The sequence below is a fragment of the Trichomonas vaginalis genome, chromosome I (genome assembly GCF_026262505.1).
Source record: "Trichomonas vaginalis G3 chromosome I, whole genome shotgun sequence".
Lineage (NCBI taxonomy): Eukaryota > Parabasalia > Trichomonadida > Trichomonadidae > Trichomonas > Trichomonas vaginalis.
In genome coordinates, this window is record NC_067203.1 from 12,787,424 (window position 1) to 12,804,511 (window position 17,088).

Genomic DNA, 17,088 nt, shown 5'->3' on the forward strand with positions numbered 1-17,088 from the left:
TCAAGTTGTATGACCTCATATCCTCAACTGTAGAATATTCTTCTCTTGGATAATATTTGCCATCTATGTTTATATGATATTTAATACCGGGGTTGTAGAAACAAGAATAGTCATTTATAGTTCGTTCTGAACAGTACAAACATAGTATCTGCATGTTTCATTGCAGTTGTTAAAGCAATATCTGTTCTTGCACCTGGGTCAGCACTTTGTTTCCAACTTCACCTGCAAAGTCTTTGACAGATATTTGGTGTATAGGGAACATAAGTGGAACTGCATATATTTGGCAGCTAAAGCATTTGAAATATCTGGGTCCAACATATAGACTGCAAGTCTGCTTTCTATTCTCTTGCATTCAAATTTTTCGCATGTGAACTTAACTGGGTCCCAAGCATCTCCAGCAGCATTGAAATAATAGTTTACTTCAGTGTTGAGGTTTGAGAAACCAAGTCTAAGTCAACTTTGTTTTTGCAAAAGTCGGCGAATGACATTTTATTTGTTCCCACTACTTCTGTAAGAGTGAATGGGTCTTGTGTTGGTGCAATGACTAAGTTATTTTTGCTTGGGGTGAGTTCGATAGAAATTTTTCCTGCCCAGTTTGGCAAGTATCTTAAAAACCTGAAGATGAGGAAAGATGACAAAGGAACTCTAAGTTTCAGTTTACTTTGGTTACTGCTGCTGCAGTTTGTCCAGAAAGGTTAACATAAACTCCTGGAACGTTAGGGTCAAGTCTTCTTATTTTCTCAATAGTTGCATACTGGTCTGTTTGTTCTCTAGCTTGTGGTTGTACTGAGTTTCTCAAAGCGAACCATTCATAGTTTGCCCATGTTTACTGTTTGAACTAAGTCAGAGTTAGAATATATCTTATATCCCATGAAAACTTCTGGAGCATATTGGTATCCGACATAGAAAATTCCATTGCAACCTTTCTTGTCAGACAACTTGGCAGAAGGTTTTATTTCAATGTCTTGTTCCACGTATAAGAATGAGTTGTCAATAGAAATTATATGAAACCTGTCGCAAGCAATATCTACTGTTGTTGAAGAACCTTCTCCAAACTCACCTACATTTCCATAAGAAACAGCAGTTGTATATTCGTAAGTTCCAGGAACTATTTCTGACCTTCTAATGGCATTGTCGCATTCGTTATACCATTCGGAAACATTTCCATTCATGGCATCCAAAACTGTTGGCGTTATATTCTGAGCGGCGTACATTTCATATGGGTAAAATATAGAATAGTTGGGTTTATATGTCATAATAGAACCCACGTGGACCAAGCTTTACTTTCTTCCTGACTGAGTTTTTAACTCTTCTTTTTCCTTCATTGCCCTCTGCTTGAAGTTGTTGCATCTTTGCATTATGTTCATCTAGTATGTTGCAAATTTCCCATGTCCCTTTTTGCCTTTTGGCTCTGGTCGCCCATCTCAGGTAACCTATACCTAGAAAGATTTTGTCATAGTTTGTATTTGAGTCTTCGCTTATTGTTTGCATGACTCTTTCCTGAGTTTCCGGTTCAAGCTCTTCAAACAGTGCTGTCCATATGGAATATGCTCGTTTCCAAATATATGTTTTTGTAGCCATTCTGGTTTTCTTTCCATGTTACCAACAATATCTTTTGTGAATGGGAAAGCTTTTACCCAATCTTTCAGTCTTGCGTCGTTTATTTCTGTAGTTGGTTTTATTTTGTCAAGGAACATGTTTTTCAATACTAACATTCATTTTGGTACTGTCCATTTGAGTTTTCTTAAATATTCATCCCTTCTCAGTTCATCGTCTGCAAGTAAGTTTTTATGACATTTTGTAAACTTTCGTTTGCAAGTCATGTACAATAGGTTCTCTTCCTTTCCCTCCAACTTTCTTTCTAAACTCTTCACCAAATATACCATCTCTATGGTTCTGTGTAGTTCTTTGAGATAAATGTTCTAGAACGTCAGGTGTTATATTTCCATCAGCCATGTTCATTTCATACTGGTCCAAATATCTGCATGTTTCATATCTTTCAATGGCATTAAAGCCGCGCTTAAAATACCAGCTATATCTGGTTCACTTGACTTCCATTGCGTCTACAACTTCTTGGAATTGTGGTTGTAAGTTTATGAACCACCTATCCGGGTTAGCTTTATGACCCCATCTCATTGTAGTTCCATCGTCTGCAGAAAAAAAGTAGGTTTGTTTCCATCTTGGTTAGGTTCTGAATGAACTTTAAACAATGTTTCATTTCTATATGTTTTCTTGAAATTTAACCTTTTATCTTCACCGAGTTCATCGAAGATTGGAACGTTAAATGCTCGTAAGTAAAAAGGGTTGTTGTATTTGTGTACATTTTCTTTCAGTACTTTCATTCTATGCTGAATATTTTCATCTGGTGTTGGAGTCTTTTGTATGTCGGCAAACATTTTTCGATATTCTTCTACTATGTCAGCCGAATCTTTCTTAGACTCTTGGAAAGATTCCATATTCACCTCATGCTCTTGTTGAGGGTCAAGATTTTTCGGCTGTTCCAAATCTTCATCTAGTTCTGTGAAGTTAGTTTCCAAAGGAGGGACTTGTTCGTTTCTTCAGGCTCTTCTAGCTGTTGTTGCTGAACTATTTCTTCCATGTCTGGTTGTATCTGAACTATTTTTCCTGTGGAGTTTCTTGTACCTCATCTGCTGGCATTTCATATATTCCGAGACCGTTTTTAACAATTTCCCTATCTACGTCATCCGCATTCATAAGCTTTTGTTCTTTTCGTTCCGTCTCTATTTTTTACGCGTTTCATGACGAAAGTTGAATTGTCATTTAGCTCTGACATCAAATATCTCGGAGTAAATTCATCCATGTCATTTGGATGATATGCTATTAATCATATCCCTTAGCGAGCTTGTATTTTCCAGGTTTGAGATTATATCCGTTTTGGTGCTGAGCCATAAAGCTAAATAGGTTCGGGTCAGTATTTCCATCCTTGAACTTTCCAATAGCTTCTTTATATCTGTCACTAAAGTCAACAGTATCTGGGAAACCACACTCTTCTTTAAGCATTTTTAAGAATTCTTGGTTTCCTTGTTCTCTACTTCTTTTATGTCTTGCTCTGTTTGTGGTTGTTGTTGTGCAGGGTTTTGAACTGTTGGTTGCTGTTGCTGGTTGTTGTGTTGGTTGTTGTGCTGGTTGTGGAGGTGGTTGTTGTGCTGGTTGTTGTGTTGGTTGTTGTGTTGGTTTTGGTGCATGCCTGTGTCTGTGTCCATGTGACGATGTAAATGTTTTAGGTAGTCCTGGTGCAGGTGCTTCTCTTGGAGGGTTTGGTGGTATATAAGTTCCACCAGCTGGCACATATGTTCCATCTGCAGCGTAATGTCCTACCTGACTTTTCGTTTTTAAGAAAGCATTTACTAGGTCTGTTTTGGTCTGTTGTAACTCTTTTTCTTGACTTTTCACAACAGTTGCTCTAACGGCGTCATAGGCACTTTGAACTGCCTGTCTCGTTGCTGCATCTGTTATTTTCGTCATATTTTGTGCTACTCTTTTAACTCTTTGTCGAAACCTTCAGACTTCAGTTTCTTTCCAGATGAGAAGTCGTTCACTTGTTTCACCTTACTATGAAGAGCTTCGAAGGCGTTTTTAAAGTCAGCATTTGTTAAAGTTTCATTTGAACTGTCTTCATCCGCTTGTATTTTTGTCCTTATTGACCCTATGAGTTGGGCTGCTTTAGCGTTGGCTTGGGCATCTAACCAGTCATTGTTAGCTTTTATATATTCTGCGCTTTTCATTGCCTTTTGCATGGCTGCGTCGTTATTTTTACTTTCTTGTGCTAAGTTTTCATACTGTACGGTTTGGTTTGCAACTGTAAAAGTTTTTCTGCCTTTACAGTTGCTTCAACTTCTTTTTTATACTCATCGCTATCCATATATGTCTTCAGGGCTTTTTGTTTTATTTCTTCATCTTTCAGTACTTTATATCGAGTAGTATGGTTTTTCAAATTTATAACATCTTGTTCCATTTTTGCTACTTCTGCTGCTTTTTCTGACACTTTTTTTCGCATATTCCTCTGTACTTCTTTCAGTTGTTCTTCTTTCTTCTTTTTCTCTACGTTTAACTCATTGAGTTTCTTTGTGTGTCTGTCATATTCTAGTTTCTTTTCGTTTCACTTATTTGTTTCTGTATGTCTATGTTTGACTTTTTGACATCTGTTATTTGATTTTTGAGTGAACTCAAATTCATTTGACTTTGAGGGTTATAAGCTGTTCCGTCTGCAGCTCCACCATAGCCTGCCATTTTCGCTAAAAGTGCCGCTCTTAAACCTCCACTCTGTGCACCAATAACTCGGTTTAAAAGCATAGGGTTGCTTGACATTTGTTGCAACATAGTGGGGTCATTCATAATTTGTTGTTGCAACTGTTGTTGTGGTGTCAGTTTTACTATTGGATGTTTCAATGCTCCCTTCCTCTTACGTATATTCTTACGTAGCTTACGTGGCATTTTAAGTGAAGTTAAAAAGCGGTTTTTGACAGATGTTTATTGTGACTTCTTCGTAAAGACTTTATTGTGACTTCTTCGTAAAGACTTTGTTGAGACTTCATTTATACTAAACATCTTCGGGGGCTAGAAGGCACGAAGTGCCTGGAAGCCATCCCCCAAGAAAAAAAAACTTCATTATACTCATTCATCCTCAGGGCTAGAAGGCACGAAGTGCCTGGAAGCCCCACTACCTTTTTTTTTTTTTTTTTTTTTTAATAAGTTTAAACAGATCTACTATTGGCCAACATAAATGTTTCATCATTTAAATTCATGATTAATGAGTTATTGTTGATTGCGAACAGGAATTCAAATAAATTTGAGTGGATAATTGGCCATATCATTTTCAATAAAAAATGGAAACTGCATCCATGAGAAAAGTATTTACTGTCTGTGCAAAAGTTGCCAAACCAATCGTTGTTGGACAAGATGAAATAAATGGCCGTCGTCAACTCATTCCAATTATTGAAGGAACATTAGAAGGTTCAAATTTGCATGGTGTTATATTACCAGGAGGTGTTGACAGCCAAGTTATCCGTCCTAATGGAATTTGCGAACTCTCTGCTAGATATGGCATTAAATTAGACGATGGATCTTCAATTTACATCGAAAACAATGGAATTAGGACTGTTTCTGATGAGTACGTAGAAAAAGTAAAGAATGGCGAGTTCATTGATCCAAATCTTTACTACTTTTGCACAAAACCAGAATTTGAAGTTTACGGTGAATCCGTTCAATGGCTTAAGAAGCAGATGTTCATTTGCAAGGCCACAAGATTACCAGATCAAGTCTTGTTAAATTACTATGTTGTTGATAAATAAAAATATAAATTTAATATAATTTATTTTACATTTTTAATAAAGACTAACTATATTTTGGCGTTATGAGATTTGAGAAATACGATAATTATTGTTATAAACATGAAATACAAAATATATAACTATTTATTCAAACAAATTCGGATATTCTTGTGGATCAGCAAGAGAGTCAGCCACTTTTTGGTTGATTGCATTCTCTTTCCATAGCTTAAAACATTCATTCACCATTTCAGGAACAGCAGATCTCGCTAAAAGAGTTGCTTCTGCGTATAATTTGCTTTGTATCAAGATCTCAACAGCTCTCCTTTTATCATTAATCAGCATTGCACAAGTAAAAGCAACATTTAATTGTCCTTTCGAAGAAGACAAGTCAATTAGCTCTCTAACGCCATCAGCATCACCTCTGCCTTTATATAACAATAATAATGTTGAATAATCATGGCAATTTTTCAGTGATTCAACAGCAATTTCATAATTTCCTTGTTCCAAAGCCATCCTTGCGACTTTCTTATACTGAGTTTCGTCAGAAGCATTATTATTTGCTTCAGTTAAGTCATTTAATTCGACTGCAATGTCAAATCTTGACTGTTTATCGTTTGCAACTGACAAAGCAAGCTTTCTTTGGCCAATTTGGCGCATTACTCTTGCTTCCTTTGCTCTAAAGTTGTCAGGAATGCTATCAGCTTTCTCTGTCGCTTCTTCAATTAAATTATCAGAAACTAATAATTCAAAATCGAGGAGAGAAAGGGGTAAACATATACTTGTCAGGTTACCAAGATGATCAGATACTATCAAAACGTTTTCTTTCTGAAGGTAACCGAGAATCTTATTTTGTTTCAACATTTTCGAGTGAACAGTATATATTCCAAGGACACATCTGTACAAGAACGTTTCATTCGTGAACAGAAGAACTCCATTAGCGAAACAGATGGACGTAGAAGCAGTTTCATACGTAAAAAGAATCGAAAAACTGTCACTGTAACCTGTTTGTTCGGATTCCAACAGAGAATAGTCACTGTTAAAGGACAAAACAAATATAGTGTCTTTTGTTCTGATGGCTATTTTCCTTTGGCCATCCCAGATGACGTCTTCAGCTTCGATTTCGATTTTTCGGATAATTTCGTTTGATTTCCAATCATAGAAAGTCAAAGATGAAGAATTTTGGATACCTAACAAATATCCACCAAATATATTTGTCGCGTAGCTGTTTTTGATCAATTTTGGCTCGTCATTTCCGAGATGAATTTCGACATCTCCGTTTTCCGTCAAAACCGCAAAATCTGTACTATTTGATGACCATGCGACCATTTTGCCATTACCATAAGCCTTATTTCGGAATCCAAGCGTTGAATAAATTACATATTCTCCACTTCCGCAAATATAAACGAATTTACCGTTTGGAGAGTGTTTCATATATTCAGGTTGGAAGTCTGTTGTCAACGCATCTTTGTAAACTAATTGTAATTCCGAATTATCAGATAAATTTTGTAATTCTTTCAGATTTGCAGTGACAATTTCACTTGTATGGCTTACTATGATCTTTCCTGAGCTATCTAATGACATTGGAATGCCATCCATCGTAAATTTGTAAACAGATAAACCATCATCGCATCCAATTGCGAAAAATGGTAAATTATTTGAGAAAGCAAGTGACCACATGCGTTTGTAGTTTGATAATATCGTGTTTTCTTTCTTGTATGTTGATGATGACCATGCAATTGCTTTAGAATCTTCAGAAACAGAAATTAAAATTGGTCGTGTAGGGTGTAATTCGACTCTAGAAACGTTATTTTCGTGTTCTTCGAGTTTAGTAACTACTGATCTTGACTGTATATCAACAATATAGATGTTATGATCATCTGTACTCGCTGCAAATTGAGATTTTTCTCTAACTGAGGCAAATGATATGCAATTCACGCATAATGAGCATACCTTTAGAGTAAACATTGGTGTTGTACTACTAGTTTCCCAAAATATTACTGTGCCGTCATAGGAACAAGATGCAAAATTTGTTGGCTCGCGTAAACTCCATTTTACATCGATTACTAGCTTTGAATGGGCCGAAAACACTCGAACTAACTTGCATTTTTCGTTTGAAATGTCCCATAACTTGACTAATTTGTCATCTCCGCATGAAAGAATTAAGTTTTCTGATGGATGAACAGCAATAGAACGAACAGGTCCAACTGCTGCATTCTCTACTGTATTTAGTAATTTGTTTTTCCCGAATGAATAAAATACAAGTGAACTTCTGTCGCCGCCTACAACGAAATTACCTGTTTTATGTATCCATCTGCATGTTCTTAATGCAGATCCTTCATGAACTGTATATGATTTCACGATATTTCCTGCTAATGTATCAACAACTATCGCAGTTCCGCTGAATAAAGCTGCAAGAAGTAGCTGATTACTCTCGTGAAAGTCAATACATTTAACTCGTGCTGTAGGTAAACCGAATAAATATTCAGACCTACTCAAGCACATTCAAAAAATATAAAAATATGACTCAGTAAACTCTTCACAATAAATAATATTGATATATTGAAGCTAGATAATTCAAAAATTAAATCTCATGTTTCGAACTTTGCAAATTTAAATTGATATATCTTTGAAATATGAGTTGATAGCGATAAATACTATAAGTTATGCATTAATGTTATTCAATTTGATGATTAGTATACTAGAAAAAAGAAATAAAGAAAATAATTTTAATATATCATAGATTTATTAGAAAAGTATAGACTCAATTAGAGTGTTTTCAATCATTATGAACTAATCTAATCAAAGATCTTAAACTTCTTCGTTTTCTTGTGGTGGAACAGGTTTTGTATCGCGAGTAATTTCTCCAGCGAACGGTTTGTTCTTTAATTGTGAGAAATCGATCTTGGTCTGAGTCGGACATAATGTTGGTTTGAGGAGAAATGCGATAACATAAATAAAAAGTAGTGCAAAGAAGGATCCGAGTAATATATATCCAATAACTGAAATATCATCAAACATTATATTGCATTTGCATGGAATTGTAGAGTTATTTAGTAAATCTTCGACTGAGCAGGTTGTAGTGTTTGAAAGCACGTTTGTAGCAGCGAATTTCAATGATAACTGCGATTTGTTAAGATTTTCGACTCTGAAAAAGAAGGGAACGTTAGTTGTGAATAAACATTTCTTTGCGAAGGGGCAAGTTATCTTTGGCTCATCTGGTAATAATGATTCGTGATATTCTGATTTTGTTAAGTTGTTACTTGAGAGCAAAAGAGTATCTGCTTTAGCTTCATTAAAATTATTTTGGAAGAAGAAGCAATATGATGTGTTAGGTTCGGTAAGATTCAACTGTGTTCCGAGTGAATTGCTTGTCTGAATAAAGTAGTTATTATTCTTGCAGAATTTTTGACTAATAATCCAGAATTTAATCGTTACTAAGCTCTTAACTTTAACAACATAATGGTCTTGGCTAATTATCCAAATTGATTGATTTGTTGGGGGCTGTAAAGTATCCTTTCCTTGTACAATGTCAAATTTCGAAATTTGATCTAAGTAAAAAACAGCATTTTTATCTAAAGTATCGACATTAAATGATTCGCCCTTTTTGAAATTCAATGCGTAATAACCTGGTGACGCAAATGTTGTTTCTGAAGTAAGGAAAATGAAATAAGAAAACATAAGAAAAAACGACTTTTTTGAGAATCTGAAATTCAATGATATGTCTCACATCAATAGGCTAAATAATTAATTGTAGTTTTTTGACTTGAAAAAAAATTATTTCACAAATTCAAATGTAAACAAATTTCATATGATATTTGTTCCTAAATGGGTATTGTAGAGATATCTTCAAACTAATAATGTTTCAAATAAAAATTTAAGATGATTTTTTTGAAAAACAACAGAAATAAACAAAAATTTATTAAAACAATTGCATGGCAGAGTAGTCTGACCATGGATCTGCCTGTGGATTTGGATCCTGTGAAGGAGATTGAGCTGGAGTTACTGTGGTCGATGAAAGAGGTTTAAAGAAAAATGGATCAAAGCGTAACTGTTCGTAAGGAATTGGTAGACCACAAATAGGGCATACCCAGCTGTCATCTAATTGTGCGAGTAAAAATTCTCTTAAATCGAAACATTGGCCATGCTGGCAGTTTACGCCACGGCCAGGGCATGTAATAGGGACCATAGAGAATGGGCATACAAAAGATATCTCACTTTTCGGGATAGGATTAGCTGGTGGCCTTGATTTGATGATTTCTTCTATTACTTCGTTAACATCTCTTGGCATATTATTGATGATAAGTGTATTTGGATTTTGTTGCTTGGGATGGTCCGAGTAATTCACAAACATGAAGTGTTGCGAAGTTTGATCTAATTGTGCACCATAGCCACCAACTTGAGGCGATGAAGCATAGGCAGATGGAACGCTCTGTGGAGAAAAATGAGGGGATTGTTGTTGCGGTGTTGGTTGTGAGGTCTTTTTTGCAGGAATTTTCGATAAAATGTCTGTGGGAACATTAAAAAGCCTTGCTTGTCTTTGTAATGCTTGCTTTTTCTTTGTGCCGATTTGACGTCCTTGTCCTCCGATAGGAGCATCGCTCGAATCAAAACTTTGCATTGAATTTCTAAATTTGTCACTTTTTATTCTCCATATTAAAATTTCATTTCGATTCGGACAGTTACAAAATTGTAAAGCGATATTCTGATCAGATAACTATATGAATGTTTATTCTGATTCTAGCATATATCTAACGCATATTCTATAATATAAAGGGTGAACGGATACCTGATCACGTTTGCAGACATATATTTTAATTGAAAGGTTTACATGTCACCTTCCGGCAAATGCCGGTCAATTTGTCTCAATATTGACAGAAATGATATCTTCTTCAATTGTTACGCTTCTTATGAGCCATTAATTCATTCCAAGAATTACCCAGATGATAAAAGCTTTTAAATTTCATCGAATAAATTATCATTAGATGTGATGCATCGCCATAATAATGTTGACTCACTTAATTTACTTTTTTATGCATTTACAACACAAATAAATCATATTTTGCTGCATTTAGCTCATTTAGAAGAGAAGAAAAATAAAATTATTAAATATGAAACATTCAATATCATTGCTCAACTGCATTGATATACAAAGGAATTAATTATCTTTTGGCAACGCTGCTGTTGTTTTTATTGCCTCTGTACGAGTTAGAAAAAAAAATCAATTATTTCCACCAGGAAAAATTAATTGTTTACTTCAAAATGCTTTGAAGAAATTAAATTTAGAAGTCGAAATCGAAAGAGAACGGTCCGATTTCAATTGCCTCTTCTTCCTCATGATGCTCTTCTGCCTTCTTGTCTTTGCCACTTGTTTCAGCTGTATTTGCAAGGTTTGCAAGAGCTTCAGGATCTGCAAGAAGTTTCTGCAATGTTTCAATTTGTCTCATCTCATGGTTGATTGAGATGGCAATTGAAGCAATGTCAGTAAATGCAGAGCGAATCATGTGTGGTGTAGAAGCTACGCAAGGATAGTGCATTCCCAATGCGACGCATGTGACATTGCAAAGTCCTTCTGTAAACTTCTGGGCGAGGTAATCGTCTGAAATTGAGAGGAAGCTTGGATCGTACATTGAACCATTGTCGTAAAGAGCTTCGATCTTGAGAGTGTAGTTGAATGGCAAGATTCCGAGCATTCCAAGAATGTTTGCTTCAGAGGCTCCGACCTTTTGGCCTTCCCAAATGAGCTGCTTCTCACCTGTGATCTCGATTGTTCCTTTGAAAACCTTGCATTGAATGTTGAGAGCATGGAGAACCTTGATATCAGTTGGGGAGATTGATGTGCGCTGTGGTTTGATAAAGACATCGCAAGGAGCAATTGATCCTGGCTTTGCGGCTGAACCAAGGCAATTTGCATCGATGACTTCTTTGATTGCCTTGAATGAACCGTTTGTGAAGATAAGTCCAGCACCATTTGAAAGATTCTTTTCAAGTTCGGTGATGCTTGGAATTTCATCTTTGAGTTCATCAACAGCGCGTCTCATCAATGAGTTCTTACCGAAAAGAACTTCAGCAAAGCCAGAAACACCGGCTCTGATCTTCATGAGCTGATTTGATGTAACATTTTGGGCTGTGACAACAGCAACTTTATGGTATTTGCGGAACAAACCATGAAGCTTCTTGATGTATTCGGCCTTCTTTTGATGTGCAGGCTTGTCGAATTGCATTTTTAATTATGATTTTGGATAAATTTCCTCGAATTTTCAAATTTTCATAAATTTTGAATAGTCCCAAATTTCCCCTCAAATCAAAATTGATAAAAAGGTTATAATTGAATATAGTTATATTATGCGGTTGTATTTAGGTATTATAATTTTGTAAAATTTGGTTGATAGGATTTTTGACCATTCAAATTTGATTTAATTCAAAAAATTCAATGCATTATACGACTATATCTCTAAATTTCTATTCATCAGGACGGTATATAATTGTAACTAAAAGAGATATTTTTAGCACATTTGATTCAATTTGATTCAATTGAATTGTAATCAATAATCTATCTCAATATTTATTATGAAATATTATATAACGTTAAAGTTTTCTAATTCCGTATATCTGTATTCAATATGGATGGCGCTTATATTTCAATTGTTCTATGAAAATTTCGCTATGAATAATATATTATTTTTGGTTTCAATATATTTATCTCCATTTAACCTCCTAGAACTGAATCATTTTGCTACAATTCAGCTGATATCTTCTCTTTGAAAATATTAAAAATATTTGATTTAGATTGTTCTTTTATCCTGAAAGAATTTCTTCTTCTATAAGTGTATTCAAATGAACGAATTATGCATAATTTCCTGATGATTTGATGTACGTTTATTAATCAAATTTTACAAAAATATTCTCTGATATTCTCTGATTGCATTTCAGAGCAGCCAAAGTAATATTGAATCTAATATTCACGCGATCCTATTTGAATTATTTTATTCCATTTGATAAAAAATGAATTTTTTGGACTTTAACAGCAGGATACAAATATTTAACATCTTAAACAACTATATTGATTACGTAGTAAGTTGTCAAAATATTCATTTTTTATCTTGACAACATCTAAAACTTATATATCCAAAACTAAGGGAGAAGAGCTTATTTATCAAAAGAAGGAGGCCCCTGTTCAAAAAGTATATGCACCTAAAACAGAAGAAATGATACTTTCAAGCATTCAGAATAATCCAACACTAAACCTAACAGTTCCTATCGAGAAAAAGATAAAACTTAGTTTTGGACTTGAACAGAAATTTGAAACATTAAATAGTTTAGACAAAGATCTATTAGTTGCAACTCAAAATTTACGTTTAGCAAAAAAATTGTTAGAAACGCGTAAACAGCATCAAAGTCAAAATACTAAGCAGTATATGAAGCGCATACAAGATCTTTCAAATGAAATTAAATCAGATCGAAAAGCTTATAAATTAAATAAGAACAACAAGTTACAAGAAAAGGAATCATCTCTTAAAAATGTCCGAGACGAACATCATAAACTTGTTGGTTATATTGAAACTCAAATTGAGAGACAAATTCGCTACAGAAAATTCGAATGGCTTCCAGATACTGATGTTTTTAATGATCAAATAGATGCCCTCCTCGATGTTCTAAACTACTCTCGTGAAAAGTTAGAGAAAGATAAAAGTTCTAAAGTCAGAACAATCGGAAAAGTTCTCTCAGCAACACAAAGAACTGCGGAATCTCTAAAAGTCGAACTTACTGCCATGGATACTAAGTACAGAAGGGAAATTGGCGAGTTAACTAAGCGTATTGAACAGATATCGCAGGAGAATGAACAAATCAATATGAAAAATGCAAATGAAGAAAAAAGAATTAATGAATTTCAGGAAAGAAGAATTGCAGAAGAAAAATCACTTTGTGATGAATTAACAAATCTATACAAGTCATTTGTCAGCACCCAAAACGAACGATTGCAAGTTGCAAAGTCAAAATGCGAGATTATGAAAAGAATAGCAAAAGAAACTGGTGATGAACTCATAAATCTCAAAACTCAACTAGAAGATCTCAGAAAGGTCGTTATTCCGCCAACAATTGAAAGAGATCATGTAGATGAAATTGCAATCAAAGCAAAAATGAGGGTTGACAAAATTATTCTTCAGCATTTGAAAGAAGAAAATGAAAGACTTCAGAGAGATTATGACATCTCCATATCTGGAATGAAATCTGATCAATGATTATAATATTTTATGTTATGTTAATATAAATAAATTATTTGTTTGTATTTTGTATTTTGTATTTAATAGCGATATTTGCTTGCTTGAAGTCTATTGGCACCTAATTAATAAATCAAAATAAATTTTAAATGTTACTTCAATTCAGATGAGAGCCAAGACCTTATTGTCTCAAAACACAAACTTGCCCTATAGATAATTATATCAATATCAAATAAGGAACCGAAAGGATTCCAAAGAAGGGGATTGGTATGAATTTCTAATGGTATAATGACTTTTCTTGCTTGCACTAGGCTTAGTTATCCTATGGTTCCTTCGATGAAGAAAATGCTCACTTATTCGTCTAAAATTTCTTCAGTTTCTTTCAAATACGATCACCCTAAGAAACCGTTTCAATGAAATTATGCAGTAATTAGAGCATCTGATTAAAGCCGAATAAAAAGGTAAAATCATAGAAAAAAAATTAATTGGAAGGACGATAAAGCAATTCCGATCAAATGCTTGCACTCACATCTCGCAATTTTGCTGTCACAGCTGCTACACTTTTCAAGCCACTCGATGACCGTGTTCTCGTTAAGCGTGTTGACAGACCAAACAAGACAGCTTCTGGAATTATCATCCCAGATGCTCTCAAGGGAAAGCACAACGAAGCTACAGTTATTGCTGTTGGTCCAGGCCACCGTGAGAAAGATGGCACAATCACACCAATGACACTTCAGGTTGGCGATCGCGTTGTTCTTGCTGATTGGTCAGGTAGCGAAGTCAAGCTCGATGGCAAGGAGTTCATTGTTTACCGCGAAGATGATATTCTCGCAGTCCTTGAGTAAATTATTCATACAAAAAAAAATCTTAAATAAAATATACAATATTACTTTAAATTCAACTCATATTTACCAACTCCAAAAATAAAAAATCGAAATACTTATAGTTTTTCTCAGTGAAACTTAAAATTATTCTGAAAATATTTTTTATTTTGGTAGAAGTGACCATTTCATAAAAATATTGAATTAGTTAAATATCTCTATTATCAATATTTTATTCTTACTTTAAAATAAATATAAATTAAGTTCATTCAAGTTCAAATAATTTCAATTTCTCTGGAAGAGCCTCTCTATTGAAATGGAGAAGGTTGACATCGAAAATTCTTGCGCTATCATCAAGTTCCTCGAGAGTTGCTCTTGGATCCCATTTCCTCTTCATTTTGGCATCATTTAAGTCGGCGGATCTAACAGCAGCAGAAGAGTTCAATGTAGCAATGATCTGTGCGACTTCTCTGAGTTTTTCGTTCCTATGATGGGCCAATTCTGAAAGTTCCCAGTATTTAGCAGCAGGACCATTGCAGAAGTCAGGGTCTGCACCGTAGATGTTGAAATCACCTTCAGCTTCGAAATCAAAGTCAATTGCGGAGGTTAATTCAAGATGTGGAGTTAATAACTTCCTCAATGTGACTAAAATGGTTGTAGCGATATCAGAAGGTGCGTGCAATGCCATAATCATCAGGCGCTTGGCAAATGATGCTGTACGGGCTGTATCAATTTGTTCCGAAATTATGTCGAACAAAGCGAGGAATTCGAGTGTAGAATCGCGATCATCGAGAGCTTCGTATGCTCTGTTGTATACTTCTGTGAAGAATCCGCGTAAATCGACATTATATTCGCATTGTTTGCAGAGAACGAGAGCTGTGTGAGCAGCAGTGATTGCTGAGCGTAGGGAGAATCTGTTTTGCTTTAAAGCAGAGACAATGGCCGATACGAAGTCTTTGTCAATGAATAATACGTCTTTTCTGATGATTTCCATTGCTGCGATGAAGTGGACCTCGGATTTTGTCTCCTTAAGGAAGCGGAAGACTGTACCAAAGAGCTGTTCGAGGATATGTGTTTGTGTCATCTCAGGAGAATTATCATCTGGAACAATATCGGCTTCACGGAGCTCTTTGATAAGGTCTTTGTCTGTAATCTTTTCTTTCTTCTCTTTCTCCTTCTCTGCTTGTGTCTTTTGTGGGAAAGATCTGAGTTTGATGTGTTCTAGAGTTTGGAGAAGCTCAATTGAGATTTCTGGTGATGGAGTAGCAGCGATCTTTGTGACAATAGCAAGAGTGTTGTGTCCATTTGGATCGTTCTCGAAGAAATGAGTAAGATTTTCGCAAATAACTTGGCGAACTTCTTCATGGTTTGAGCAAGCAAGCTTAACCATTGTTGTAACAAGTTGTCTGCCTGTGTTGAAGCCTGGTTTATTGACATAAATCTCAGCAAGAGCTTTTGCAGCAAGTTTTCTTGTGTTGTTTGATGATTTCTTGCTGAAAGCAAGCTTTTCACAGATTTGAATGAATTGGCGTGCTGTTTCGAGAAGTGTTGCTTCGTATAAACGACGTTTTTTGACTTCTTGTGATGGATTATCTTTTTCATTGTGTTTTTCAACGATGTATGGTGGTAAAATGTCGACAAATACTTTGGCTAAAGAGAGAATTGCAATCTTTTGGACTGTTTTGAGTTCATAATTCTTGCAATATGTCATTAAAGTGTTGATATTCTCTTTAACATTATATCCTTCCTTCTGTGTGAGTTCAAGGCAAATGTGGGCAATTTCGTTGCGAATTGCATTTGTTTTTTGCTCCTTAGTTGACATTGGAATGAAAGACACTTTTGGACGAGATTTTGTAAACTTTTCAAATTCTCAGATACATAAAATCTGGAGCACAAATCATATGAAAACCTGACTTTACCTACGACTAAATGGAGTTGATTAAGCTATAGAGGATGTCTACTAAGTTACACATGAATTATTTTCTTATTGTGATATATTCATTTGGATATCAACTACTAATGAATTTTAATTGAGCAAATCACTAGTAAATCCCGTGTATTTCATACGCAACGTGTTTTGCCATAAGCTGACTCTGAACAAGAGTCAAATAGAAAATCGTTTATGCAGTTTCTAATATAAAATTGATTGGTTAAGGATGTGACACCATAGGACATCACTCTTTTCCAATATCATTACCTGAAATTCATACTCGATATGAAATCATAATTCAAATGTTGGATTGAATAAAGAAGTATATGCTTCTTTTCTTAAGCTGATGGAAAAAGAAATGATTGGATTTGAGTAAGTTTCTAACAGAAATTCAATGTTTATTAAAAAGAATAAGCAATAGTAACAGCTTAGAAACCGTAGAGTGTCTTGCCCTGGCGCTTAAGAGCATAGACTACATCCATAGCTGTAACTGTTTTACGACGAGCATGTTCTGTGTATGTAACTGAGTCACGAATGACGTTCTCAAGGAAGTGACGAAGGACGCCACGAACTTCTTCGTAGATATCACCAGAGATACGTTTGACACCACCACGACGTGCGAGACGACGGATAGCTGGCTTTGTGATACCCTGGATGTTCTCACGCATTACTTTACGATGGCGCTTAGCACCACCCTTACCGAGACCCTTACCACCTTTGCCACGGCCGGACATTTGGTATTATAAATTATGGCATGTGACGGTTGGCGGGGAACACTTATCTATTGAATTTTTTATTCCCTGAAAATTGAATAACCCTATAAAATT

The 17,088-nt window shown here is 35.2% G+C and overlaps 10 protein-coding genes and 1 pseudogene across 11 annotated transcripts, besides 1 other annotated feature; 3 read left to right on the plus strand and 8 right to left on the minus strand.

The window, feature by feature from the left end:
- Positions 1 to 4,708: part of a mobile genetic element that runs on past the window's edge.
- On the minus strand, positions 2,991 to 3,976 carry TVAGG3_0976770 (annotated as a pseudogene). The gene has a single exon. A coding segment is annotated over exon 1 (986 nt).
- TVAGG3_0976780 (protein of unknown function, DUF4106 family) lies at positions 4,105 to 4,356 on the minus strand (the record flags this gene model as incomplete). The annotated part of the gene is made up of 1 exon (XM_051253873.1): positions 4,105 to 4,356. One exon carries the CDS (start codon positions 4,354 to 4,356, stop codon positions 4,105 to 4,107), a length of 252 nt encoding a protein of 83 aa, XP_051079447.1.
- A 127-nt stretch (positions 4,709 to 4,835) lies between the features above and the next one.
- On the plus strand, positions 4,836 to 5,331 carry TVAGG3_0976790 (protein of unknown function, DUF3237; the record flags this gene model as incomplete). Its single annotated transcript, XM_001317251.1, has 1 exon — positions 4,848 to 5,312. The coding sequence occupies one exon, from the start codon at positions 4,848 to 4,850 to the stop codon at positions 5,310 to 5,312; it is 465 nt and encodes a 154-aa protein (XP_001317286.1).
- Positions 5,332 to 5,392: 61 nt separating this feature from the next.
- On the minus strand, positions 5,393 to 7,796 carry TVAGG3_0976800 (beta'-COP family; the record flags this gene model as incomplete). The annotated part of the gene is made up of 1 exon (XM_001317252.1): positions 5,436 to 7,793. The coding sequence occupies one exon, from the start codon at positions 7,791 to 7,793 to the stop codon at positions 5,436 to 5,438; it is 2,358 nt and encodes a 785-aa protein (XP_001317287.1).
- Positions 7,797 to 8,039: 243 nt separating this feature from the next.
- TVAGG3_0976810 (uncharacterized protein) lies at positions 8,040 to 8,991 on the minus strand (the record flags this gene model as incomplete). The annotated part of the gene is made up of 1 exon (XM_001317253.1): positions 8,100 to 8,969. One exon carries the CDS (start codon positions 8,967 to 8,969, stop codon positions 8,100 to 8,102), a length of 870 nt encoding a protein of 289 aa, XP_001317288.1.
- A 55-nt stretch (positions 8,992 to 9,046) lies between these two features.
- TVAGG3_0976820 (SUMO transferase protein) lies at positions 9,047 to 9,961 on the minus strand (the record flags this gene model as incomplete). Its single annotated transcript, XM_001317254.1, has 1 exon — positions 9,211 to 9,909. The coding sequence occupies one exon, from the start codon at positions 9,907 to 9,909 to the stop codon at positions 9,211 to 9,213; it is 699 nt and encodes a 232-aa protein (XP_001317289.1).
- A 609-nt stretch (positions 9,962 to 10,570) lies between these two features.
- Positions 10,571 to 11,512, minus strand: TVAGG3_0976830 (ribosome biogenesis; the record flags this gene model as incomplete). The annotated part of the gene is made up of 1 exon (XM_001317255.1): positions 10,571 to 11,512. The coding sequence occupies one exon, from the start codon at positions 11,510 to 11,512 to the stop codon at positions 10,571 to 10,573; it is 942 nt and encodes a 313-aa protein (XP_001317290.1).
- An 889-nt stretch (positions 11,513 to 12,401) lies between these two features.
- Positions 12,402 to 13,531, plus strand: TVAGG3_0976840 (uncharacterized protein; the record flags this gene model as incomplete). Its single annotated transcript, XM_001317256.1, has 1 exon — positions 12,497 to 13,531. The coding sequence occupies one exon, from the start codon at positions 12,497 to 12,499 to the stop codon at positions 13,529 to 13,531; it is 1,035 nt and encodes a 344-aa protein (XP_001317291.1).
- A 494-nt stretch (positions 13,532 to 14,025) lies between these two features.
- On the plus strand, positions 14,026 to 14,355 carry TVAGG3_0976860 (chaperone cofactor-dependent protein refolding; the record flags this gene model as incomplete). Its single annotated transcript, XM_001317257.1, has 1 exon — positions 14,026 to 14,355. One exon carries the CDS (start codon positions 14,026 to 14,028, stop codon positions 14,353 to 14,355), a length of 330 nt encoding a protein of 109 aa, XP_001317292.1.
- A 241-nt stretch (positions 14,356 to 14,596) lies between these two features.
- Positions 14,597 to 16,153, minus strand: TVAGG3_0976850 (chromatin binding; the record flags this gene model as incomplete). The annotated part of the gene is made up of 1 exon (XM_001317258.1): positions 14,597 to 16,153. One exon carries the CDS (start codon positions 16,151 to 16,153, stop codon positions 14,597 to 14,599), a length of 1,557 nt encoding a protein of 518 aa, XP_001317293.1.
- Positions 16,154 to 16,628: 475 nt separating this feature from the next.
- TVAGG3_0976870 (histone H4-2) lies at positions 16,629 to 17,010 on the minus strand (the record flags this gene model as incomplete). The annotated part of the gene is made up of 1 exon (XM_001317259.2): positions 16,690 to 16,995. The coding sequence occupies one exon, from the start codon at positions 16,993 to 16,995 to the stop codon at positions 16,690 to 16,692; it is 306 nt and encodes a 101-aa protein (XP_001317294.1).
- Positions 17,011 to 17,088: the final 78 nt, after the last annotated feature.